General features: G+C 44.7%; 2 protein-coding genes and 1 pseudogene across 6 annotated transcripts in view; 1 reads left to right on the forward strand and 2 right to left on the reverse strand.

Moving 5' to 3' along the window:
- The window catches only part of taok2a (TAO kinase 2a), a 97,384-nt gene extending 94,800 nt beyond the window's left edge, over nt 1-2,584 (reverse strand). For all 5 annotated transcript variants that reach the window (XM_039610859.1, XM_039610858.1, XM_039610857.1 and 2 more), the window contains exon 1: nt 2,088-2,584. The gene's annotated coding sequence lies outside the window, so the exon portion shown is untranslated. The remainder of the gene's footprint in view (nt 1-2,087) is intronic.
- A 1,630-nt stretch (nt 2,585-4,214) lies between these two features.
- On the reverse strand, nt 4,215-7,334 carry LOC116330646 (annotated as a pseudogene).
- A 2,526-nt stretch (nt 7,335-9,860) lies between these two features.
- On the forward strand, nt 9,861-18,129 carry LOC116330647 (mast cell tryptase-like). The gene is made up of 6 exons (XM_031753048.2): nt 9,861-10,026; nt 14,194-14,214; nt 14,755-14,917; nt 15,003-15,274; nt 15,951-16,090; nt 16,370-18,129. Exons 1-6 carry the CDS (start codon nt 9,978-9,980, stop codon nt 16,676-16,678), a joined length of 954 nt encoding a protein of 317 aa, XP_031608908.1. The 5' UTR covers nt 9,861-9,977; the 3' UTR covers nt 16,679-18,129.
- The last annotated feature ends 7,077 nt before the right edge of the window (nt 18,130-25,206 follow it).

A 25,206-nucleotide genomic window follows, 5' to 3' on the forward strand; every position in this document is an offset into this window, starting at 1 on the left:
CTTACCAAAAGGTGATAACATAAGTTGGGTTGTTTAATATAATTTGAAAGGGAATTATTTCATTTATACAGTGTATTTCATTTGGTTAAGGAATTGGAATATCAATATCATAAAAAAGGGATGTGTTGTACAGTATTTGTCTCTGCCCTTACGTTCAGTAAACGTTTCGTTTGTGTTAAAGAGTTGTGTGGGGTCGTTTCTTTACTACCGGTTAAGTTTAACTTGTGTGTGGCAGAAGTATCGGTTTTTGTACTCGGTATCGGCAAGTACTCAGATCCAAGTATCGGTATCGGATCGGTTTGAAAAAATTGGTATCGTTGCATCCCTACTTCCTGTTAGTCTGACAAAGACCTAAATAACAAAAAAAAAAAAAAACAAAAAAAAAAAAGTCCAACTCAAAGACATCAAACCAATCATTCTGAAAAGTTCTGACACATAAATTCTTGTTATTATTTGGAATAAAAATGCAGAGATGCATTTCGTGTCTCACCATCCCTGCCCAGCTCCTGTCAATACCTCGATCTAATTTCTTTTTTAAAACTTTTCGTATTACTTAAAAACACTTTTGGGCCCTTTATTATCTTTTTTAACGTATTTCTGAGGCTGTGCAGACGCCCGACAAAGATGATCACAGTAGAAATAACAGCAGCATTCAAATGGGGTCATGTTGACTCTGTTGCATAAGGCCTTTGTTGTGTTCACGGCTAAGTAAAATTTTATGAAACATCAAACTCAAGCTTTGGGACGCACGATGCTGCGTGTCGAGTCACAAAGGTCGGCCGCCATTATAGTTTGATTTCTCAGGTTCACGGTTAACTGCAGCCGCCTTTTCTGAGGCGAGAAGACATCTCGTGGTTTCTATTTTTGTCCCTGTTCTGCGGAACAGGACCGCTCCCGCAAGCTTGAACATGCAAGACTAGGAAAGCAAGTTTCCTCAACTTCCTACATGGAAAAACAAACTCACACAAGTTCAGTCAAGTTACATTTTTGTTTTTGTTTGGTAATAAAAACAAGAGAAAGGAAAAAGGGAAGCAGAGCCACAGACTGCGCTTTTTAAACAAAGCGTGACGTTAAATGTGGTGTGTCAGTGGTGCTGAATGACCTCGATCACATGGCTGAATTTTAGCTCGGAGCTGCAAACAGTTTTGCATAATTAAAGCCAAGATGTTGCGAGCTTTGCGCAGTCATGTGGAGGCCGATGGCTCATTTTTAGTCAAACATAAGAGGTGTAAACATAAGAGGTGTGATCTGAGAGAATATGAGCGTGTGGCCCAAACTTTGCTCCTGCAGGAGCCTAAACACTAAAATGTCCTGAAACTGCACAACCACACGAACATGTAACAGTTACACAAAGTGAAAGCTGAATGCTTTTCCGTGACTTGATGCCAAATCTCCCGAGGCAGGAGGAGGAGAGTTGGGGTCTTTATAACAAACCCAATCTCTCCAATGTTATTTAGGAGGAAATAAGGACACTGAAGATGTGTGGCTTTGATTTTAAGGCTTACATAAGCACTGCATGGAGAGCTGGTCCAAAACGGAAACCTCACATCCATTAAGGTACTTTGATTTGGATACAGAAGCTCCAAAACGGCCTGCACTCCACCCTCACAGATAGCTTATCAGCAGCTTTAGTAAGCAGGTTATTGGCTGTTTGGTTCGGCATTTAAACTCAGATCGTTTCTCTAAAAAACACTGATATACTTTCAATTACACGAACGACTGCTTGGAGACTGCTGGGTCAGATTTAGATGAGAGTAGATAAAAACTGCGTGTCCTAGGTTGGATTTGTTAGGTTTGCTCGTAATTATCTTAACACAATAAATAAACCAAAGGCAAAGCAACAGAAAAATATGGGACAATAACTTAAAACCAACAACTTAAAAAATACCTGCAGGTTTACTGCGCCAAACTCCCAACCTTAACATCTCTCTCTTAACGGCTAAAAAAGAATGTTCACAAATACTTTAGCTACGGTGACATTTTTACTATTTTTCTTTACGAAAATCTTGAAAAAACCACTGGCACAGTAGGGGCCGTCCACTGAGCCCCTGTGAGCCCGTGTGGAGCCGCTAACTAACGGTACTCACCGCGGCTTATTGTGGTTCCGCTCTGAACCGAAAAACAACTGTTAGCAGCCGAGCTAACAGTGGACCTCAATCCACATAGCCCGGAATCCCTCTCTGCACACAGTCACCACCACGTTCGGGGCATTTCCATTCAGGTCCCTGCTGATATTCGTGAAGTTAATGCGGGGTTTCCAGATGTCACACACCGGCTCAGACTCGAAGCTCGCCTCCGTCCTGCGCTCTTAGCCGCTGCTAACTGGTTAGCTTAGCTTAACTCGGATAACCTGAGAGCTAACGTTAACCGGAGCTGTCCTGCGGGGTGTGGCTGCTGTTTCTCCCCGCCGCTACTCCTCCGAGCATACTGTCCAGCTGCACCAACCTTTCTGAAAAACACGCCTAAAAAGCAGCCTGAAAATCCGCGCCCCGTCCCCGGGCCGGGCGTGTTTTCTTCCCCCGTTTTTGTTCTTGCTAAACACAAGATGGCACGGGCTGGCGGGGCGGGACTCAGAGCGGTGACCGGAAGCTGCTGTCTTCTACTTCCGGCAAGGGTCCCGCTTCACAAATAAAAGGGTATAAATAAACCGACCTACATGATATTAATAATCTAGTACAAACGCTCCAAGGCTTGATTTCATGATTATTTTTACGAGACTGCGGTTAATATCCAGAACTTATAAATTCAGCCAGAGAGGCAGAGCTTTGAAAACTAAAGATTATTCACAAGATGAACTGCAGAGATTTATGTAGAAATCTCCTGAAGCTACTAAGATACTGTAAAAACATTATAGTAATGAATGTACAGGTAATAATATATATATATATGGTGTACATGTATGATATGTAAGGTGGTGTGCTAATTTTCTAATAGTGATGGACAGCCTGATAGATGAGGTCTGGTCTATGATATTTGCAGATAACACTGAGATCTGTAGTGAGAGTAGGGAGTAGGTAGAGGAGAGTTTTAAGAGGTGGAGGTATGCTCTGGAGGGAAGAGGATTAAAAGTCAGTGGAAACAAAACGTGTTTTGCATCATGTGTCACACATACAGGTGTGTCAATGAGAGGTGGACAGGTGGAAAAAATAAACAATGCAAAGTGCAAAGGTAGCCAAGGTATATTGGTTTAAATACCTGGGATCAACCACCCATAACAACAGGCAGTGCACAAGAGAGGTGAAGAAGAGAGTTCAGACCGGGTGGAGCCAAGTGTCAGGGATGATGAGTAACAGAAGGAGAGCAGCAAGAGTGAAAGGGAAGGTTTACAGGATAGTGATCTACGGTCTGGAGACGGTGGCACTCATAAACAGACAGGACCTGAGCTGAACATGTTCAGATCTTAAAATGTAGAAAATATTTTGACCTTGATCGCATTTTAGTCACATTAAAGATTCACCCATTTGCAGCCAGCATTTCGGACTCTTGGTTCAGCAAAAGAAACACTACAGATGTGCCTTATTAGATTTTATTCTGCATTAAAAGGTAAAAATCATAATATTAGGCATTAAATAATTACACAAGGCTGCAGTCCTCTGTAGTAAATTTCCTCCAAGTACTCAGTATTTTCTCATCAACTTTCAGTAAACAACGTTTATTATCATTGTGGGTTACCAACGTCTTTATTAAGCTAAATTATGTAAGTAACATGAAATGTCTTGATTGATCTGCACTTTTTTCTTCATCTTGTGGCAGTTATTCCTTGCATAGACATTTTTAATTTGTTCAAAATTAGAAGAAACCAATTTCACCGTACACTAATGAGAAAATTAGGAGGTGAGTTTGTGTTTGCTGGAAGAAGAAAATGAGAGATGGTGGCAGTATTGTTTGTTGTGTATGTATGCCGTAAAGCTGATCAGTTCTGATAAAAATGTGTCATTCAGGCTCTGAAAGGTGTTAAAGAGTGACATCTAGTGGTATTTCTGCATTCTGCAGTGCCTGTTTTCATATATGCTGTGCCACGCGTTCTTGATTTATTCTTGTACCAGAGATGGTTTCCTAATCCTCTTTTTACCTAAAGGCCTCAAACAGTTTGCACAAAAATTCAGTATTAATGATCTCTGGTCTAAATGGAGGACAAAATTCAGATGGAGAAATGTTTAAAAATGCGTAAATATGTATGACAACATGGTAAATTAAACGAAGATAAACATAAATGTATTTAATGACTGTTTTTATTTCAAAACCTTGCATCACAAGAATATAAAAAATCATAAACACAAGTCTAGCGGTTCTTTCACTTTTACATTTACACAATATAAATAACAAAAACAAACATGAGGTCAGTAGTTTGAAGTCAAAGAGTCCGATGTGAGTGTGCAACAGTCCCAGTGAGCTCAGAGTCCATCTTCAGGGCCTCTTTAGTCCACCTCCTCAATAGTGGGCCCCTGGGAGCCGGCTCGTGCCTGCTCTCCACAGGTAGCACCAGTGGGCATCCCTCCCTGATACAGCTTGCTGATGATGGGGTTGCACACTTTCTCCAGCTCTTTCTGCTTGTGTTGGTACTCCTCTTTATCAGCCAGCTGGTTGTTCTCCAGCCAGGCGATGGTCTCGTCACATTTCTCCACCACCTTCTTCTTGTCCTCCTCGCTGATTTTGCCCTTCAGGTTGTCGTCCTGCACGCTGCTCTTCATGTTGAAGGCGTAGGACTCCAGGGAGTTCTTGGCGGCGATTTTGTCCCTCTGAAGGTCGTCCTCGGCTTTGTATTTCTCTGCGTCCTGCACCATCCTCTCGATCTCTTCTTTGCTCAGTCGGCCCTTATCGTTGGTGATGGTGATCTTGTTCTCTTTGCCGGTGCTCTTGTCCACCGCAGACACATTCAAAATGCCGTTGGCATCGACGTCGAAGGTGACCTCGATCTGCGGGACGCCTCGTGGGGCGGGCGGGATCCCCGTCAGCTCAAACTTGCCCAGCAGGTTGTTGTCCTTGGTCATGGCTCTCTCTCCTTCGTAGACCTGGATCAGAACGCCGGGCTGGTTGTCGGAGTAGGTGGTGAAGGTCTGGGTCTGCTTGGTGGGGATGGTGGTGTTGCGTTTGATCAGGGCCGTCATGACCCCTCCGGCCGCCTCGATACCCAGGGACAGAGGCGCCACGTCCAGCAGCAGCAGGTCCTGAACGTTGCGGAGGTGTCGCCCGAGAGGATGGCGGCCTGGACGGCGGCGGCGCCGTAAGCCACGGCCTCGTCCGGGTTGATGCTCTTGTTCAGCTCCCGGCCGTTGAAAAGTCCTGCAGCAGCTTCTGGATTTTGGGATTCGGGTGGAGCCTCCCACCAGGACGACGTCGTGGATCTGCCCTTGTCCAGTTTGGCGTCCCTCAGGGATTTCTCCACCGGCTCCAAGGTTCCCTGAACAGGTCGGAGCACAGCTCCTCAAAGCGAGCCCTGGTGATGGAGGTGTAGAAGTCGACGCCTCAAACAGAGAGTCGATCTCGATGCTGGCCTGGGAGCTGGAGGACAGGGTCCTCTTGGCCCTCTCACAAGCTGTGCGCAGCCTCCTCAAGGCTCTCTTGTTCTGGCTGATGTCCTTCTTGTGCTTCCTCTTGAACTCCTCCACAAAGTGGTTCACCATGCGGTTGTCAAAGTCCTCTCCGCCCAGGTGGGTGTCTCCGGCCGTGGACTTCACCTCAAAGATGCCGTCTTCAATGGTCAGGATGGACACGTCGAAGGTGCCCCCACCCAGGTCAAAGATCAGGACGTTCCTCTCGCCTGACTTGCCTTTGTCCAGACCGTAGGCGATGGCGGCCGCCGTGGGCTCGTTGATGATCCTCAGGACGTTGAGGCCCGCGATGACGCCCGCGTCTTTAGTGGCCTGTCGCTGGGAGTCGTTGAAGTACGCCGGGACCGTGATGACAGCGTTGGACACCTTTTGGCCCAGGTAGGCCTCTGCGATCTCCTTCATCTTCACCAGGACCATGGAGGAGATCTCCTCGGGGTAGAAGGCCTTGTCCTCCCCTTTGTACTCCACTCTGATTTTGGGCTTCCCTCCGTCTGAAATCACCTTGAAGGGCCAGTGCTTCATGTCCGCCTGCACCACAGGTTCATCAAACTTTCTTCCAATCAGCCTCTTGGCATCAAACACAGTGTTGCTGGGGTTCAGAGCCACCTGGTTCTTGGCTGCGTCCCCAATGAGCCTCTCGGTGTCTGTGAAGGCCACATAGCTGGGGGTGGTCCTATTGCCCTGGTCGTTGGCGATGATTTCTACTTTCCCATGTTGGAAAACCCCCACACAGGAGTAGGTGGTGCCCAGGTCGATGCCGATCGCTACACCTTTAGCTGCAGACATCTTGATTGCTTTGACTTCGTTTCAAAAAGAGGAGGAGAAAACATCAGAGAGGAATATTAGCAAATACTGACAGAGGCAAGAATAATTTATGTTTATGGAGTGCTAAATTAAGTCACATTAGGAGTCCTTAAAATAACAAACTTGGACAATATATAATCCTAAGAGATTTCAAGTTCTAAATATAACTAAATGGTGTTTTAATCATCTATAAGTATTTATCTTTCATTAAACAAATTGCTGCATTTAAAAATAAATCAGTACAGTCTTCTCTAGTCCAACTGTGTCATGTAAGTATATATGTATCATTGAATATAGTCTCATGACTCTGCACGATTAATACTGAATTTTCTAGAAGACAGCCATGATTTTATCTTGGTGCTAAGCATAGACATAAATCCACCTCATGTCTAAATCATCTTAAAAATCATGCAGATTTATAATTGAGGTTTCCTTTAGATATTTTTAAATCAAATATTTCTGTAGTTATCCTTTATGATGACACCAGATTTTACATTTATTCTTCCAACACAAGAACAACATTGACATACTTAAATATAAAATTAAAAACAAAGCTTATTTTTTTTTTTTTTTAAAAAAGAACAATTACTGAGTTTTCATCCAGCCATTAATGATTAAATAAATTTAATCGTGACTCTGCACGATTAATACTGAATTTTCAAGATTTCATTAATGATTAAAATGGTTAATAAATTAATGATTAAATAAGCTTTAAAAATGTCCCTGAACATTTTATAAGTATAATATTTAAAAAGAAACAACCAAAAAACAATTTCCGTTCAATAGAATATTATTTCAAATAAACTATAAATGAAACTCACTCTCGGTGACAGATGAGGATCGTTTAGAAGATGAATGAAGCTCTTGTTCTTCTCGTCTCCCGCGTTTGTCTCTTCCAGGTCCTGTCGGTGGTCTGTTGTCAAGGTCTCCAACCGTCACCGGGACTTTATACGTTCCTCGCTGCCTTCTCGTGAGTTCTCGAGCTTTCCCGGGACTCTCATCCAATCAGAGTGCTCCGCGGTGAGCTCTGCGTGGTGACGTCACCGGGAGATGTTTCTACCAGCTTCTGGTCGCTCCGAGAACCTCCTAGAAGAAAGCGAGAAAATAAATCTAAAATTAATTTAAATAGCAAAGAAATCTGAGTCAGTGGATGTGCGCAAGGGAACAAGAGCAAATTATGTAACTCAACAGAGCATGGTTTCAGCACCGATGTCGCCATTATTCACCTTTAATGTCGGTCTGTGCGACACAAACCAGATTTCTCTAAAGCCGAAATTTTAATACGATATTAAGCATCATCACCATCGACTAAAATCCGTTTCATCTCAACGATAATTAAGTAGTAAAAACAGAAATCCCTTAAAATTACACATTTTGGAATAAAGTTCGGTCGATAGAAGAAGAATGTCCCTGAAGTATAATTCATCTAAGGCTGTAAAATGTCAGTTTGTGGCTATTTTTACTGTCATGCTGACAGTGTGTGCTGCCAGTGAGTGGTGGAAGAAAATGCTTTTTATTACGAGTTAATAAATATATCAAATGCAAACTGAGAGGTTAAAGTGAAAGACCTATTTCAGTCTGAGGTGTTATTCTCCTTTTATACCACTAGATGTCGCCAAAGTAAGTTTTAATCAACTGGGAGCAGGAAATATGGACTGAGGCCTGAGAGGAATGATCTGCTGCTGAGAGGTGATGATTGATTCAGAAGGAATCACATCCATGTCTGTCCTGGGACAGGGTGATGGTGCAGGAGCATGAGAGCATCTACAACGACTACAGACTGAACTCGAAGTAAAACATAGAGGTTGGATAGAAGAGGAAGACAAACAGGCTCTGTTTCCTAATCCAGCCAAGATCCTCTGACGTCTGCGGTGAAATGCGGTGAGCTCAGTGTCCTCTGCTGTGGTCCGCTGGGGGCGCAGCATGAGACCTGGAACATCAGGAAAACCCCCCTCTGTGAGTGAAATCTCTGAAGCTGTGGTGGAGATGAGGTCACTGAACAAACTGTCCATCAGCGAGAATCCCGACCACCTCCTGCACCACAGCCAGCAGAGCTCCTCACAGGCTGACCCAGGAAATCTGTCATAAGACACACCGTCAACCTCTACAGTACAGAGAGGCATCTGCCAGACATTATTTAAGAAAATAATTTCACAAATATGACAAAAGAAATAGAGAGTATGTACCCAGAGAACAGAGTAGAATAAAAAGTAACACATAGAGAAAGAAACATGAAATAAAGACGTAAAGAAAACTGAAGGCTTTAGTGCAAACATGAGGTAATTAGAGACAGGGAGAGAACACGGGGGGGGCTCCAAAAAGCAGGTGAATAGAATCAAAGTAACGAGACAGAGAGGAAGCAAGGAGTTAAGAGACAGGAAGTGACTAAACACCAAACACAGAGACTTGATGACAGGGGAGGCCGGAAAACTGAACCCAGGGAAATAATCAAACCAACACCATAAACAGAAACTAGATCACAAAAACAGTTACACTCCAAATGCAAGGTTACCTGCATAAGTAATAAAACAAAAGCTGGGTTAAAGGAACCAGGACCCGCAGGATGTATTCTTAAACCCACAACACAGACTGAGAAAACTCTAAACCCCGGGTCAGAGGTTACAGCGGAGCGCTCATTCATGCAGCTTTTGTTTTCTAAAATGAATCCCAGAGTCAGGATGGCCACTGAGGAGCTTTGTCAGGCTGCTCGTGTGTCTCACATCACTTCCATGATTGAAGCATCGCTGAAATGATTTGCATCTTCATCGCCCTGCACTGATGTCTCCATCAGCTTCACATTTGACTTTATAATTCGTCTGTGATCTCAGGTGCAGCATTAAGGCCAACAGCACAGTCTTTAGTAACTGGGGCAGAGGTCGATCCGGTACAGAAATTTCCACTTTATGATCCACATGTTTGCTTTGCTGAGGATTTTACACCCGATGCCCCTCCTAACACAACAGTCCCATTTTTCTGGACTTGGCACCAACACTTGGAGTAAAATAAAGAAGTAAAAAATATTTGTGGTAAAAATATATAAAAAATATAAAATGAGTAAATATTTTTTAAAAAAGAGACTAACTAGGTCAGTTGGTCAGAAACTGTAAAAGCCTAAAAACAAAATCTAAAAACAAGCAAACAATATAAAGAAACGTGTTTGACTTTGTGAGAAGAAGAGTGACTAAACATCTAAATGATAATATTTCTAAAATTAAAAAGAGAAATGCTTTAAATATTTGAGATATTTTGTTGGCAAACTAATAAAAACAAATAAAATAAAATAAAACTAAACTATGTTTGGTGTAAGATTTTCACAGGAAAACTGGTGGAAAATCTTAAACCAAAAATATATAAAAATATTTTGGTATGAAAATCTGTATGAATGTAAACGTATCAATAAAAGCAAATCAGGGCAACAATAGTAAACAGTGAGCAGTGTGGTCTGCTTGCATCTATGTTTGCTCTTGGTTTCTGAAGAAGGCGTGGCAGGTTAGTCAGGTGTGTTTGGGGTATGTGGTCAGCTGGCTGACAGCCAGGTATGATGCAGGCGGTCACGCCCTCGTCCTTTACAGACTCCTGCCGTTGGAGTTTGGAGACACTTTGAGGAAAGACTCTGTGAGGATGGAGCTGTTTTCATGTGGAGTCCTGCTGTTGGCCTTAACGCTTACAGGTGAGTCTCACCTGAGATTTAAGACTCACAGTCTCATTTATTCTGCGATTTAAATGATGATGAAAACAAATTCAGCTCATCTCTTTTTACAAAATTGTTATAATTTATGATATCGTAAGTAATAACTGACTGTGGACACTCTGAGAGCAGAGGCACACGTCTGTTCTGGTTTTAACATCGAATAAAATTGAAAGTCTGCTTTTAAATCTGTAAATTTCCTGTTTTCACTGCTACATGAACACAAAAATCCAGACGAGCCAGTTTGACTCTCCGTGTTTTGACTGCTGAGCGAGAGACCTGAGGCGGGCTCTAGTGCTGGTTTACTGCTCATTACAGAACGACACAATAAGCTGACTCATAATTACCATAAATAAATGAACACATGAAAAGAGCCACGACAATACCTGCGAACAGCTTCTACGTTCTTCGATCTTAAACTTGTACTTTTATTTCACTAAATTCAGAGATAAATGCTTCAGACTGTGACCAGCACGTAAGCTGTTCAAACATATGTGAAATATCACAAATTTACTCAAGAAAATAAAAAATCTGTGTACACCTAAATGTCTCAGCAGGATTAAAGAAACATATAATATAAATTGCTGTAACTCATCTGCTCACACCTTTACTGTTTTTTTAATGTACATTTTCATTGAAAACATCTTTTAAACATCTGAATCCTTCGTCCTCCTGCTGACGGTTCCTGCGGTCAGGACACTCCTGCACCACAAAAACACCTGTAGCAGATTTGTGTGTACACTGTTATAAAAGCAGAAATTAGCAGTCATGTGATCCTGTTCTGATCCTTAAATTTAGCTCAGCTGATGCTGCCCGTCCCTGAGACTGGCTCTGCTGGAGGTTTCCTCCTGTAACTGATTGATGGGACTTTATAACCATATGAAGCACCTTGAGCTGACGGTTGCTGTGATTTGGTGCTATATAAATAAAATGCATTGAACCTACAAAAATGGCAGAATAATAGTGATAATAAAACAAATATTACTCCGTTAGTGGTAAAATTTGTTTGTTTGTTTGTTTGAGGGGATAGGTTAATTGGATAATCCAAATTGTCACTAGGTGTGAGTGTGTGAGTAAATGTGAGCGTGAATGGTTGTCTGTCCCTGTGTGTTGGCCCTGCGACAGACTGGCGACCTGTCCAGGGTGTACCCCGCCTCTCGCCCTATGACAGCTGGGATAGGCTCCAGCGCCCCCCGCGACCCTGGAAAGGATAAGCGGAAGCGAATGGATGGATGGATGGATGGATGGATAGTGGTAAAATTGTGCAGCTATATAAAATTAAACGTATACAGGAACTCTGCGTTAAATGCAGCTCCCCCACAGGAAACAAGCCGCCTCCTTCATGTGAACTTGGTTTTTCTTTCAGTTTGAATAGGAATGTTCAATAATGCAACAGTTAATATGTCATAGTGATTGACTGACAAAAGACATTATATACATACCTGTGAGATGCCAGCGGCGTTACAGCATACACTGGCAGCATCAGGCACGCTGTGAATGAGGTGATGATACCGCCCCCGTGCTTTACTGATGGTGACGGTCAGCCTCGTAATCAGGGTGTAGATCAAGAAAATATCAGGTCATCGTTTTATTGGAGCGCTCAGAGTCAGAGCAGTTTGACCGGCTGCCATCATTTCATCTTCGATTAGCCTCATTCCAGCCGCTCAGCCTGATAGGCCCCTCCCTCATCAGCTTCCTGATCTCTGTCAGGACTGAAACTTGATGTCAAATTAGAATATTTTTGAATAAGGGTCATCAACACACCATAGCCACAAAAAACACTCCTCTACAGCCAAACAGATCGCTCCTTTTGATAAAACAAAGCAAAAGTTGTGTGATTTTCCACCTTTTCCTGAGATCCAAGCACAGAGTTCACAACCACATTTTCACTGTTTGTCTTTCGCCTCATGAGCTCCATAAGTATTTGGTTAGTGACTCATTTATTTTGCCGTTTTGCTGCTTTGTGCTCCTCCGAGTTTCAGTTTCAAAAGTACTGCATGAAAGGTTCAGTGCAGGTGAGTCTGAGACAGTTTCAGAGCAATAATAATAAAAATACATTTTATTTTACACGTTTCACAAGATTCAAGGTCTCCTTAACAAAACAGTAATAATAAACCAAAAACATCGACCAGTGTGAGGTCCAAAGAGATCAGCTGACCAACCTATCAGAGAAATAGAAAAACTTTGCATCTTCTCTCTGATGGAGTGTGTTTCTGTGTCTGTGGTGTCCTTGCGGATACAAACCCGGCAGCTTCGTGTCTGTTGAATTTGTTTAGGAATAATTTGCTCTCGTATCGCTCCGAGCTCTTCCCAAAATGTTTGATCTTTGTGTCAAACTCAGTGAAGCAGCTGTGGGAGTTCCAGATGTTCACATGAACCAGTTAGAGCGTTAGTTTGAGGTGTGTGTTCACCGCCTGAGCTACAGCACCAGCTGATTTCCTCTGCTCAGGTTTCACTTGACAAATCTAACGTCCATGCAGGCAAAGACTTAAAGGCACAGGTGTCAATTTCAAAATGTGGGTTTTATTATACCCTAAAATAATGTCCAAATTACAGAAATGAGGGTGCCCATAAAACAGATCCACTAAACAGAACTCTACTCACTACAGCATAGAGTCATAATGTATTAAAACAAATTCACTGAACTCATTTTTTGCTGTACAGTTTCAGTGATTTCAAACTGACTTAGTGTGAAGTGTAAACGTGTGAATGAACACTAGCACAGTGTTTCAGTTGTGTGGCTGTGGACACAACCATCACAGCCAGCTTTGAACGTGGACTCTCTGATGTGAACAGGACAGAGAATCCTGACAGGGTGGACTGTCTTTAAAACACTCATTAGTTTTATTAAAATCAGTTCGGATGACACACTGAAATTTACTCTGGAGAAAAAAACTGCTTTCACTATAACGGCCTCTGCTCTTTGGTTTTCGACGTGTCCCCGAAAACCAACATGCCGTACTTTAGCTGGGCAGTGATGCGGTCAGATGATTTAATAGCTGTAGCCTAAAGTAAATGGATCAACGAGCTTTGTGAAGTCAGACAGTTTAAATAAAAGTACACACCGGAGCTTCAGGTCGGCTCTTTGTAGTTGGAAATTGCGTCAAAGCTTCTTTCAGGTTAAAAAATTCCAGGTTGACCGGTTTGATTCTCGGTATCCTGATGATGATTCATACTGAGGTATCGACACGTGGGCGGGTTTTTCCTGCTAAAGGTCACTGCATGTTCTCATCTCAGAGGCCGTTTCCTCACACAGGTCGAATCAGAAACAATATTTTTGTCAGCGCAGGCAGAAATCATCAAACACGGAGCCCATATGGGTCAAGACTGAGCATCATTGGTTAAAACAGTATGACCAGCAAAGCAGGAAGAACTGGAGAGAAAAGCCCAGTACTTATAATTACCTATAGTGTAAACCTGCGTGTTTCAGTGCTGTGTTAAATGCGACATTTAGAACTTTTCCAGCATCATTCGCCTCTTAACACGACGCTGGTGAACAAAGCAGGCGCTGCCTTTCAACCACTACTTCCTGTTGGGTCTGCAGATGAGTAACAACAGGCAGCTGTGATGAGTCGGCCACGTCAGGAGTTTTTCATTCTTTCAAACATTTTCTAAATGTAATTTAAAATCCAGTTCATATGCTTAGTTTATGCATCTTTTGATGTTTCCTGATGTTATTTTTAGACTTTTTATGTTTTGTAGGACATCACAAGCCATCTGCTGTTTTTGTTGACAGTTTGTCTTTTAAAATTTCCATAATGACAGAGGAAGGACCTGATTTCCCTCTGAAATGTAATGAAGCAGAATCAGTGTAGTCAATCAAATGTAGGATAGTAATCGGGGCCATTTCTGTCAGTCAAACCATCAACTATGGAGAGATAAAATCTTTAATGCCGTGCTTCCGCATACTACAATCTCTCCGTATATTTGTGTTCTTATTGTGGCCTCCTGATATGTCCTGTCTTTCAAGATCATTGTTTCCTTGTCACAGAGAACATAAAGATATTGTGGTTGTGTTTTGTTTGGCTCCATGCCGCACATTCCAGCCCCACCTGGAAACTCTAACAGCACGTTAAGAACAACCAGTCTGTTCAGTTCACTGAGATTTAACAAATACATCATGTCTCTGTTTCTACTGTCTCTAAACAGGAAGCAACGCACAGCTCGATGGTGAGTGCTGATAACCCATTTATTAATATAACACACACACATACACACACACACACACACACTGAAACCATTTTAAACCAGGTTTAGAGGCAGCAGAGGAGTTTGTAATAAAATGCAGATGAGGTTCAGTTTGTGACAAATGGCAAGGACACAAAATATTTCTCAGCTGTATTTTTACTTTCAATCAGTCCCATCTTAAAATGCAGGTACTGACATTTCAGGTTTTTGCTTTCTTGTTTGGCAGTTCTTCATAGTTAACAATAAGAACAAGTCGCCTGATGTCCTGTATTCTTTATGAAGGGAATTTAAAATGCGCTGCATTTGATTTTGATTTTCCAAACACATTAAGTAGGGAAAGTCTCTAAAGATGTTCCCGAAATTTGGGCTCATTGGAATGGGACAGATTGATGAGCTTTCATTTGTTGACCTCTGGGTTCACTCGTGCTTTGTTTACGGGGCGGTACCTGGTCTAAACCTGCTCTCCAAGATTTGAACGTTGGAGAGTAATTTTGCTTTGTGCATAAATGTCTTTGTCTACAGTTTGTGGACAAGCTCCACTTAACACCAGGATCGTAGGAGGCCAGGATGCTCCTGCGGGAGCGTGGCCCTGGCAGGTCAGTCTGCAAACGTCCGGTTCGCACTTCTGTGGAGGCTCCCTGATCAACAATGAATGGATCCTGACTGCTGCCCACTGTTTCGGCAGGTGAGCTCTCATCCTGTCATATGACCCACCCTCTTCACCTCTCTGTACCAAAGCACTAACAGTCACTACTTCTTGGTATTTTCAGCATCACCAGCCCATCAAAATTGACCGTTTACCTTGGATACGAGACGCTGCAAGGCACTAATACTAATGGGGTCTCCCGGTCAGTGTCACAGATAATCACACATCCTAACTATAACTCCAACACTGAAAACAACGACATCGCGCTGCTGCAGCTGTCCTCAACTGTTGAGTTCACCAACTACATCAGACCTGTGTGTCTGGCGGAGGCGGGCAGCGACTTCCCTGCTGGGACGACCACCTGGGTCACCGGCTGGGGCAACATCCGAGACGGCGGTAAGAACTGGAGCAGCGACAGTTATTAACCTTTACTGTTATAGTCGGATTATGATCATACTCAGCTTCTGTTCATTTGGAATCAACACTTTCTGCTTTTCTTTATTTCCTGGTGCATTTTAATAAAGAGGTCAGCGTGTGCAGTGATTCCTGTGAGCCAAAATCTCTTTAGAGCAGGTTTTTCCCGCTCTTGGATCTTTATCAGCTGATATTCCTAATCTGGTCATCTCAGGCTGCACCACTATACCTGAGCTTAGCTTTAGCCGCCTGCTAAATCCCACTTTAACAGTTTTTATTAACCAGTAGGTAAGATATAGCATTAGCTTAATATTCCCATTTTCAACAATCCAGGTCATTAGTAAATTACATTTTTAAAAATCTACATGAGTTCAAGTTAATGATTAATGATCAGTTTAAGGTAGAATCAAGGCTCCAGTAAAAAAAGTATTTCTGAGTTTGCAGGACAGGTAAGTAAATACATTTTGAAAAGCAGCTTTGAGGCAACTGAAACAGGAAATTGAACAGAAGTGAGTGAATGAGTGTGCACAGGCTACAAGTGCTAACTTTAATCTACCACCACCAATAATGGGAAAGATAAATATACAACAGTATCCAAGCACTTTCTTCACACGTGGTGGATTCGTGCCTCAAACTATTCATATCTGTTTTTTTCCAGTTTCCCTTTCTTTCCCTGGGACTCTACAGGAGGTGAGCGTCCCTGTCGTGTCCAACACCAACTGTAACAATGCCTACGGTATAATCACAAGCAACATGATCTGTGCCGGCGTGACTCAGGGAGGAAAGGACTCCTGTCAGGTGAGTCTGGGTCCATAGGTACTAAGTAAAAATGAGAGTATAAACTATAACAATGTTTATGTCTTTTTCATACAGAGTTAACATTTGTGCTTTTTTGGTGTAAACTGTGCGTCGCAAATGTTAGCAAATCCATTTGACACACTGATATTTACACACAAACACAATTATATAAATATAATACATTTATATTGTCACTTTTTACTCAAATGTAAATATATCCATCCACATATGCATTCACGTGCCTGCTGGTGCTATAACCACCATGTGTGGTGTGTGCAGGGCGACTCTGGAGGCCCACTGGTGGCTAAAAACAGCTCCGTTTGGGTCCAGGCTGGAGTAGTGAGCTTTGGGAAAGGCTGCGCTCAGCCCAATTTCCCAGGAGTCTACACTCGGGTATCACAGTACCAGTCCTGGATCAGCAGCCACATCACCACCAACCAGCCAGGTTACATCAACTTTGGAACCTCCTCCTCCTCTGGAGGCACTTCATCTAGTTCAGCCACAACAACGGCTCACTTCCTCTTGTTCTCAGTTCCTCTGCTGCTCTCCGTCCTCCCCATCCTCTTCTCTCTCTTTGTCCTTTCATAGGAATGCACCAGTTCTACTTAATCACTGGAAAACTGTATTGTAATGATCAGTTTGTCTTAAAAAAAAAAAAAAAAAGTCCCCTGAAGGCTCGACTGTTCACGCTTGTTTCCAGTTCACTTTGCTGGTTTATTAACTGGAATCTTGGGAATGTTTGGCTTTATTTTTGTTTGTCAAATCATAAAAACACATTAAATTACAAAAAGAACTGATTGATTACTTCCATTAGAAACAATGCTTAACTGCACAATAATGACCTTTAAACTTTTTAGTATCACTTTTTTAGTGTCACTATTTAGTAACAGGGCATATTTATAAAAACTAAAATATTGTACTTTAATAGAGCCTGGGCAAACATTCTGTTTTTAAATGATTTCAAAGAACAATTTAAAAATGCTTTAGCAGAATTATTTTATATTTGATTAATGTTTTCATTGAATTAAAACTGTTTCGTCCATCAGTTTATATTTTTATATTAAATGGCAATTAATAATTTAATTAAAAAAAAACACAGTATGATAGAACACGTCAAAAGGAATAAATGAGCAATACTGTATCATAACTACAACTGTTATCTTCAATATGTTTGGCTAAAACACTGGTATAAAAAAGTTCTATCAAGATTAAGATTTTTACAATTTAAAAACAGAATATATAAAATATAAATTCATAAAATCATTTTAACATTTTAAAATGCACAATTTTCTGATTGTTCTATTCTTTGATTTTTAGAATGTAATATTTAAAATCAACCAATGATTATATTTATCTGAACACTTTGAAATTATTTGATTCAGTTTCATGTTATTTAGCTGTTGCTGGATCAAACACGTACCATCTCAGGGCACGTTCGGGTCAAAGCAGAGAGGAACACTCGGCGGGGAGGAAAAACTCCTTTTTAAATATGAAGGAATCTCAGGCGGAACCAGACTGATCTCAGACCTGCACAAACACAAATCTGTCTTTGTACCATCGTGATGATGAAACTAAAGCCATTTTAGTGACTTTATTATCTCTTTTTTCACAAATGAACTTTTAATGTTTTAAAATGTTTGAACCAAGTGCCAGTAACTGTGATCTGCTGTTTAAGTCTAATAAACAGGAGGAATATTTACAATACTACCTTATATATTATTATAATATTACAGGCCGACTGTGGCGTAACCTGGTCTGAAGCTGCTGTTCAGCTTTGAAAGTTTTAGAGTAGCTTTATGCATAAATGTATTTGCCTACAGTTTGTGGAATTGCTCCACTTAACACCAGGATCGTAGGAGGCCAGAATATTTACAATAATATTTACAATTATTAACTTTTGTGTAGCTTATTAAAATAATCTGGGATATTTGTGTGGACTGTGTTTAAACCTGCTGCTGTTTGTTTGGTATGTTAGTGAAAAACTGTCTGGTTTTATATCTGTGCTCTTCTATTCAGTTAAATAAAACATATTTTCCTAACGTGCAGGATTCTGTGTGTAACTATAAAAAAATGTGTTGGAATTTTTTATTTTGCATGGAAATCCAGAGGATGTGGGACTCCAGTTACTCAGAGCCTATCTTTGGCCTTCATCAGACTAACTAATGTTACCTTGGAAACAAGGTTGACCAATCAGTGACATCAACATGTGAGCGGCTCCTGGCAAAGAACAGAAACTCCACATAAAACCTCACCCATCATCAAGTGACGTGCAGCAGCAACAGTAACCATAAAGTAGCTGCTGACCCGTCGTGCTCCGCCTCCCTCAGTGTTTCAGTTTTGCATCTTATGACAGTCACAGTCGCTACAGTCAGAGGGGGAAGATGCTTCCACTGAACACAGCTAAGCCCACACTCCCACACACCCAGTATGTGGAGATCCAATTTTTAGTGAACCTTCGTTTTTCCCGTCTTGGCAAAAACTTCAAGCAGTGTTTCAACATGAGGCCCTGGGACCAAAATTGGCCCTGCAAAGACTCATGGCAAAGACGCTGGATAGCTTGACAAAATGTGAAGGAGAGTTGGAGTTTTAACTGTATTTTCATGCATTTCACAGTTCTTCCTGCTGATGAAAACCTTCCACGCAGCCAGTCATACACACTGAAGCAACAGAGAAACAGTTACATGACAGAAAAGTTCCTGTTGATGTTTGTTTGTTTTTAGACAATGGGTCCACAATAACAAAAAAATAAAATAAAATTGTGAATCAAGAAAAGCTTTCTGGGCAGCTGTCCGAACTTTATCCATAACGTCACACATTTCTGCATCATGTAGAAAAACTGAGACACTGATGAAAAGATGTTTCTCTCTCTGAAACTGAGACATGTGAGGGATTAAATGTGCAGTTAAACGTCTTCACACTGACAGGAAGAGGAAGCATCAGTCGTCCAGCGAACATCAGCTGCCCGGGCCCGCGATGTAAAACGAGTTGGACATCTCTCTGGAAATAACCTGACCTCAAAGTAGAGCTGCAGCTATTCTTTGAGTACTCAAGTAATCCATCGATTATTCCATCGTTAATCGAGAAAGAAATACTTTTGTGTTATTAATGAGCAATAATAAATAATCAGAAGAGGACAAAAAGCAGGTCCTTAAAAATGAACTTCTAACTGGTTTCCATTTTAAAAGTTTAACTGAACACGACATCTTTAAAAAAATCCCCAACTGAATAAAATTTCATTTTTTAAAAATTAATACAATATTTTATATTATTTGACTTTTAATCTGAAAAATGTTGTGAAAACCTTAACATTGATATGGTCTTGTACACCTCGCGCCCCCCTTTAGACTCTCCCCTGTTTGCTGCTTCCATGTAAATAAACCATCAGCCTTTGTTAAGCTGTATAATTTAAACATGTATCAGCTGCATATTTTAATAAACTCCTGGAGCCTGGTGCAGATGTTTCTCTGTAAAACAAGGAGCGGTGGATGGAAGTTTGCTTTACTTCATGTCGGACTTTGTTCATCAGCTGCTTTGATGAAGGACTCGCGACAGTTTTTCCCAGTAAAAGTTTTAATGGTGATCACAGGAACAGCTGCTGTTTTCTTTCACCACACCTGAGTTTACTTGTCGTAAACGGCTCCGCCTCTTTGCCCTTCTCAGTGTGTAAACAGACTTGATAAACTGTGGGGGTAAAGTTTGCTGTATGAATGGCTCAACTGCTTTCAGAGGTGGATCCTGTGTTTGGTAGCCTCAGTAATGGCTGCTCACAGCATCCACGCTCTCCACCCTCGATGGAGGCGCTGTCTGGCCTGGTCTGGAAAATGTTTCCTCTGTGTTTAAATCCTAAACAGGGCTGAGACGAAGTCTGTGGGTTTATCTCTGAGGTTCTTCTTTCTTTGATTTGACAAAGATTTGGGGCCCTGCTCATTTATCAGGGCAACAAGAGTGCAGTATCATCAGACCCCTGTGGGGTGAAGGATCAGGAGGACGCTCAGCAGAGTCGTTGACCTCAACACAACAAACCTCATTTAAAAATCTGCATGACTGAGACGCAGACCTCAGACAGCTCCACCCACAGCTACTGTGATGTCATCAGTAGGGTTACTTTCATATGAGCACCCACTCTCTGCAGGTGGACGGGTTATCATGACTGTCTTTGCGCTACGTCCGCTCCACCAACAAGCTTCAGATTCACAAAACAGACTGAGTGTTTTATTCAGTGTGACCCGGAGCGAGTGACTGAGCCCAAAAAGTCATCAGGAAGCTGTCAGTGTAGGCAAGTCACTGTCCCACAAACGTCTACAGGACCAGAAATCTTTATAAACCTGGAGACTTCACCATCTGGCTTTGTCTGGCCTTCATACTTTGATACTGTCTGTGGCTCCATGTTAAATAAATCATTTGATGTTTTGCAGATTATCCGGTGACTCCCGGAGCCAGCTGCACGAATGAATCCGGCTTCATGCTGCCTCGTGTCAGAATCAGAAAAACTTCATTATTGATCACAGAGCTGTGAAAATTTGTCTGAAACGAGTCTCTGAGTCTATACAAACAAAACAACAAGGACATGAAACACTCCAGAAACTCCACAGAGAAAGATCAAATTTTGACCAGTTAATCATGTTAATAGCAGTTCTGTATTGGTCCAGGCAGCAGGGACTCCATCAGGGTCCTGATGAGGTGAAAGGTCACGTCTGATTGGCTGATTTTGGAGTGGAGGCTGTGCCGGTTATTTTGCTCTGCTTTGTTTCTGTCTAAAGGTGTCAGCTGGTGATCAGCTGATCACGGGGCCGGGTTTAAAAGAGAGACGCCACCCACCTGTTCGCCGCTCAGACATCGTTCTCTTCATGTCAGGAGCTCCAAAACCTTGCCTACGTCAGTCTCCGCCTGATTCAGCAACTGTGAGTGTTTTTCCTCTCGATTCTTTTTCTCATCCCGGCTCTGCTCGCTCTCCGTCTGTAACGCCAGTTCCGAAGCCACGCTTCGTGCACTGATCGTTACTAGAATAACTGCGTGTCTGTTCCAACCCACCGCTAGCCTTCGCCGTGTTTGGGTCTAGCCAGCATGCCACACGGGCACGCCGAATTACTGTGTGTAATTCGCCCGATCGTGACAGGATGTCTGAGCCGCATATAGACCCAGCGGAATTCGAACGGCTGAAAGCCAAAGTACTATATCTTCGCGGTGTGGTAGATCGGATGAGCACAAAAATGGAGTCTCTCACCGAAACTGTCCTCCAACTTTCCACTTCCGTCACCTCGCTGCAACGTCAGCCGGCGCCGGTGAGCGCGGAGCCCCGGATCGGACTACCAGATAAGTGGAACGGAGTTGATGGCCGGCCTGATGGTTTGCTTGCCACTTTAGACATGCTGTTTGAATGTCAGCCCACTAAATACGCCACCGCCCGTGCAAAAGTTGCAATGCTAACCTCTCTCTTGTCTGGCCAGGCTCAGGAATGGGCTGCGGCTCTTTACAACAATAAATCTGCAGCTTGCAATGACTATGCCCTGTTTGTGGAGGAATTAAAAAAGACATTTGTTCCCCCGAGCAGTGAAGTGGAGGTGGAGTCACAGCTGCTTCATTTACGCCAGGGCAGTCGACCCGTCTGTCACTTTGCCTCCCAATTTCGCACCCTGGCCGCTAAGCTAAAGTGGGAGATGCTTTCACGCTCCATTTTTCTGGAGGCACTGGCTGATTACATCCGAGATGAGATGACCGGCCGTGAGGCCCCTAAAACCCTGGATGAGGCCGTGGACCTCGCCCTGAAGATCGACCAACGAGTGATGTCGCGGCCTCGCCACACCCCTCGGGCCTTCAAACCCTTCCAGCCTCAGAGGGCCACGTCTTCGCAGCCTCCTCCCCCCTCTGAAGGAGCCGCTGCTAGCCCAAGCAGTACATCCAGCGAGGAGCCCATGCAGCTGGGCAGACTCTCCAAAGAGGAGAGAGAGAGACGCTGGCGTGAGGGTCTCTGCGCCTACTGTGGATCAGCTCGACACCGTCGTCCCCAGTGCCCGCTACGTCCGGGAAATGACGACGCCAGGTAGAGTGCGGGGGTGTCCACCTGGCCTTTCGCACTCCTCTGAACCCTTTCGCTTTCTGTTACCAGTAATATTTCACCTGAAATGCCAACAGTTCTCATCTGAAGCCCTCCTGGACACCGGAGCCGCTGAGAACTTCATCGACCAAAAACTAGCCTCCCGACTTCGCATTCCATTAACTCCTGTGGATCGATTCCTCCCGGTGACCTCAGTAGATGGGCGACCCCTCCAACCCTACCCGATCCAGTTCCAGACCCAGCTGGTTCGCGTGTCTATCGGGGATCATCAGGAGGAGATCCGGTTTCTAGTAGTCTCGGCCACTTCCTCAACTCTCATCCTTGGATACCCCTGGTTCCGTCAACACGACCCCCACATCTCCTGGTCTTCCTGCCAAATCCTGGGTTGGGGTCCCCAGTGTCCACGCCGCTGCCTTCTCTCTCGGACCCAAAAGAACTCAAAGTCAGAAGAGGCCTCTCCCCCGGAGCCCATTGATCTGGATAAGATCCCTCCGGCTTACCACGACCTATCTGAGGTCTTTAGTAAGAGGCGAGCCTCTACTCTACCTCCTCATCGCTCCTATGACATGGCCATTGAGCTCCTCCCGGGAGCGGTCCGTCCTCGTGGTCGCCTGTTTTCTCTGTCTCCCGCAGAGAATAAGGCCATGGAGGAGTACGTTGCTGAGGCTCTCCAACAGGGCTTTATTCGCCCCTCTACCTCTCCTGCTGCTGCTGGATTCTTCTTTGTCAAGAAGAAAGATGGCGGGCTCCGCCCCTGTATAGACTATCGGGGCTTGAATAAAGTCACTATCAAGAACCGCCATCCTCTTCCTCTGCTATCCACCGCACTCGATTCCCTCTCCCAGGCCTGCATCTTCACCAAACTAGACCTACGCAGCGCCTATAATTTGGTGCGCATTAGGGAAGGGGATGAATGGAAGACGGCCTTCATCACCCCTAACGGGCACTGGGAGTACCTGGTGATGCCCTTCGCCTCTGCAACAGCCCTGCCGTCTTCCAACATCTGATCAACGATGTCTTGCGGGATATGCTAGGCGGTGGGTGTTTGCTTATCTCGACGACATCTTGATCTACTCCCGCACCAAAGTGGACCATGTTCGCCATGTGAGGGCCGTGCTGAGCAGGCTGCTCGAGTACCAGCTGTTCTGCAAACTGGAGAAGTGTGCTTTCCATCAGCGGTCCACCACCTTCCTGGGCTTCACCATCTCCTCCGATGGCCTGACCAGCGGTGACCCAGTGGCCTCAGCCCTCCAGCCTTAAGCAGCTACAGAGCTTCCTGGGCTTTGCCAATTTCTATCGCCGTTTTATCCGTAATTTCAGCACTGTTGTCGCCCCACTGACATCCCTCACCAAACCAGCTAACCTGCCTAAGCCCTTCTGCCTCTCCCCGGGTGCAAAACAGGCATTCCGAGACCTTATCCACCGGTTCACTACGGCCCCCGTCCTGCTCCATCCTGATCCTGCCAGAGACTTTGTGGTGGAGGTGGATGCCTCCGATGTTGGCGCTGGCGCCATCCTTTCTCAACACGGCCCGGATGGAAAACTTCACCCATGCTGCTATTTCTCAAGGAAATTTTCTCCCACGCAGCAACGGTATGGTGTCGGAGACCGAGAACTCCTGGCCATTAAGTGGGCCTTAGAAGAGTGGCGGCATTGGCTCCTGGGAGCGAAAGACCCTTTTCTGATCTGGACTGATCATCAGAACCTGATCCATATTCGCTCTGCCAAGCAACTCAACCCACGGCAGGCCCGTTGGGCCTTATTCTTTGAGCCTTACAACTTCCACCTCGCCTACCGCCCTGGTTCCAAGAACGCTAAGGCAGACGCTCTCTCCAGACAGTTCGCCCAGGACGACCTCACGTCAGACCCTGAACCTATCCTACCTTCTCATTGCTTCGCTGCCCCCCTTCGGTGGCCCCTGGAGGACTCTATCCAGGATGCCCTGACCGCCGAACCACCTCCGCCTGACACCCCTGCTGGGAGACTCTATGTACCATCCCGGTGCCGTCAGGAGGCCTTGCTCTGGGCTCACTCCTCCCCGCTCTCTGGTCACCGGGGCCTGACAGGACCCTCCAGCTCCTCCGTCGTGCCTTCTGGTGGCCCTCCATGACTCGGGACGTCCGTGAATTCGTTTCCGCCTGTGACACCTGTGCTCGGGCTAAGTCCTCCACTCAGCCTCCCGCTGGCGACCTTCGCCCTCTCCCTGTGCCGGGACGTCCCTGGTCCCATGTCGGCCTTGACTTTGTTACCGGCCTCCCATCCGTGGACGGTCTTGACACCATCCTCACCTTTGTAAACTGGTTTTCAAAGGCGGTGCACCTGGTCGCCCTGGCCGGCTTCCCTTCCGCCAAACGGACAGCTGAGCTCTTCTTAGACCATGTCGTCCGGCTTCACGGGTTCCCCAAGGACATAGTCTCCGACAGGGGGCCCCAGTTCACCGCCAGGTTCTGGAAAGCCTTTTGCCGCCTGATTGGAGCATCTCCCAGCCTCTCGTCCGGCTATCAACCTCAGACCAATGGGCAGGTTGAACGGACCAATCAACAACTGGGGTGGATCAAGGCGAGGGCTGCCATTTCCCGAGCCAACGCTCTGTACGCCAAGCAGCATCGTCGCCGCCACCGCCCAGCTCATCCTCTTCAGCCGGGGGATCGCGTCTGGCTCTCCACAAGGCACCTGCGGCTCCGCACCAAGTCCAAGAAGCTCACTCCCAGGTTCGTTGGCCCATACAAGGTCACTGCCCGGCTCAACCCCGTGACTTATCGTCTCCGGCTTCCGCCCGCCATGAAGGTCCATCCGGTTTTCCACGTCTCGCAGCTTAAACGGCGCGTTACTTCCTCGCTGGCGCCCCCCTCCCCGCCCCGCCCCGCCCAGGTTCGTCGATGGGGGTCCTGTCTACACTGTTCGGCGGATCTTGGACTCCCGTCCCCGGGGTCGGGGGGTCCAGTATTTGGTGGACTGGGCTGGCTACGGTCCGGAGGAGCGCTCCTGGGTGCCGTCCCGCTTCGTCTTGGATCCCTCCCTCATCTCGGATTTCTGTCGCCACCGTCCTGGACCGTCGGGT

The sequence above is a fragment of the Oreochromis aureus genome, linkage group 4 (assembly GCF_013358895.1).
Source record: "Oreochromis aureus strain Israel breed Guangdong linkage group 4, ZZ_aureus, whole genome shotgun sequence".
NCBI classification, from domain to species: Eukaryota; Metazoa; Chordata; class Actinopteri; order Cichliformes; family Cichlidae; genus Oreochromis; species Oreochromis aureus.

What these genes read in the sequence shown, in the direction of transcription:
- LOC116330647 (XM_031753048.2), top strand. Translation starts at nt 9,978, where the DNA reads ATGGAGCTGTTTTCATGTGGAGTCCTGCTGTTGGCCTTAACGCTTACA. An exon ending in GTTGGCCTTAACGCTTACAG is followed by an intron (nt 10,027 to 14,193) that starts GTGAGTCTCACC and finishes GTCTCTAAACAG; the next exon opens with GAAGCAACGCACAGCTCGAT. An exon ending in GGGCAACATCCGAGACGGCG is followed by an intron (nt 15,275 to 15,950) that starts GTAAGAACTGGA and finishes GTTTTTTTCCAG; the next exon opens with TTTCCCTTTCTTTCCCTGGG.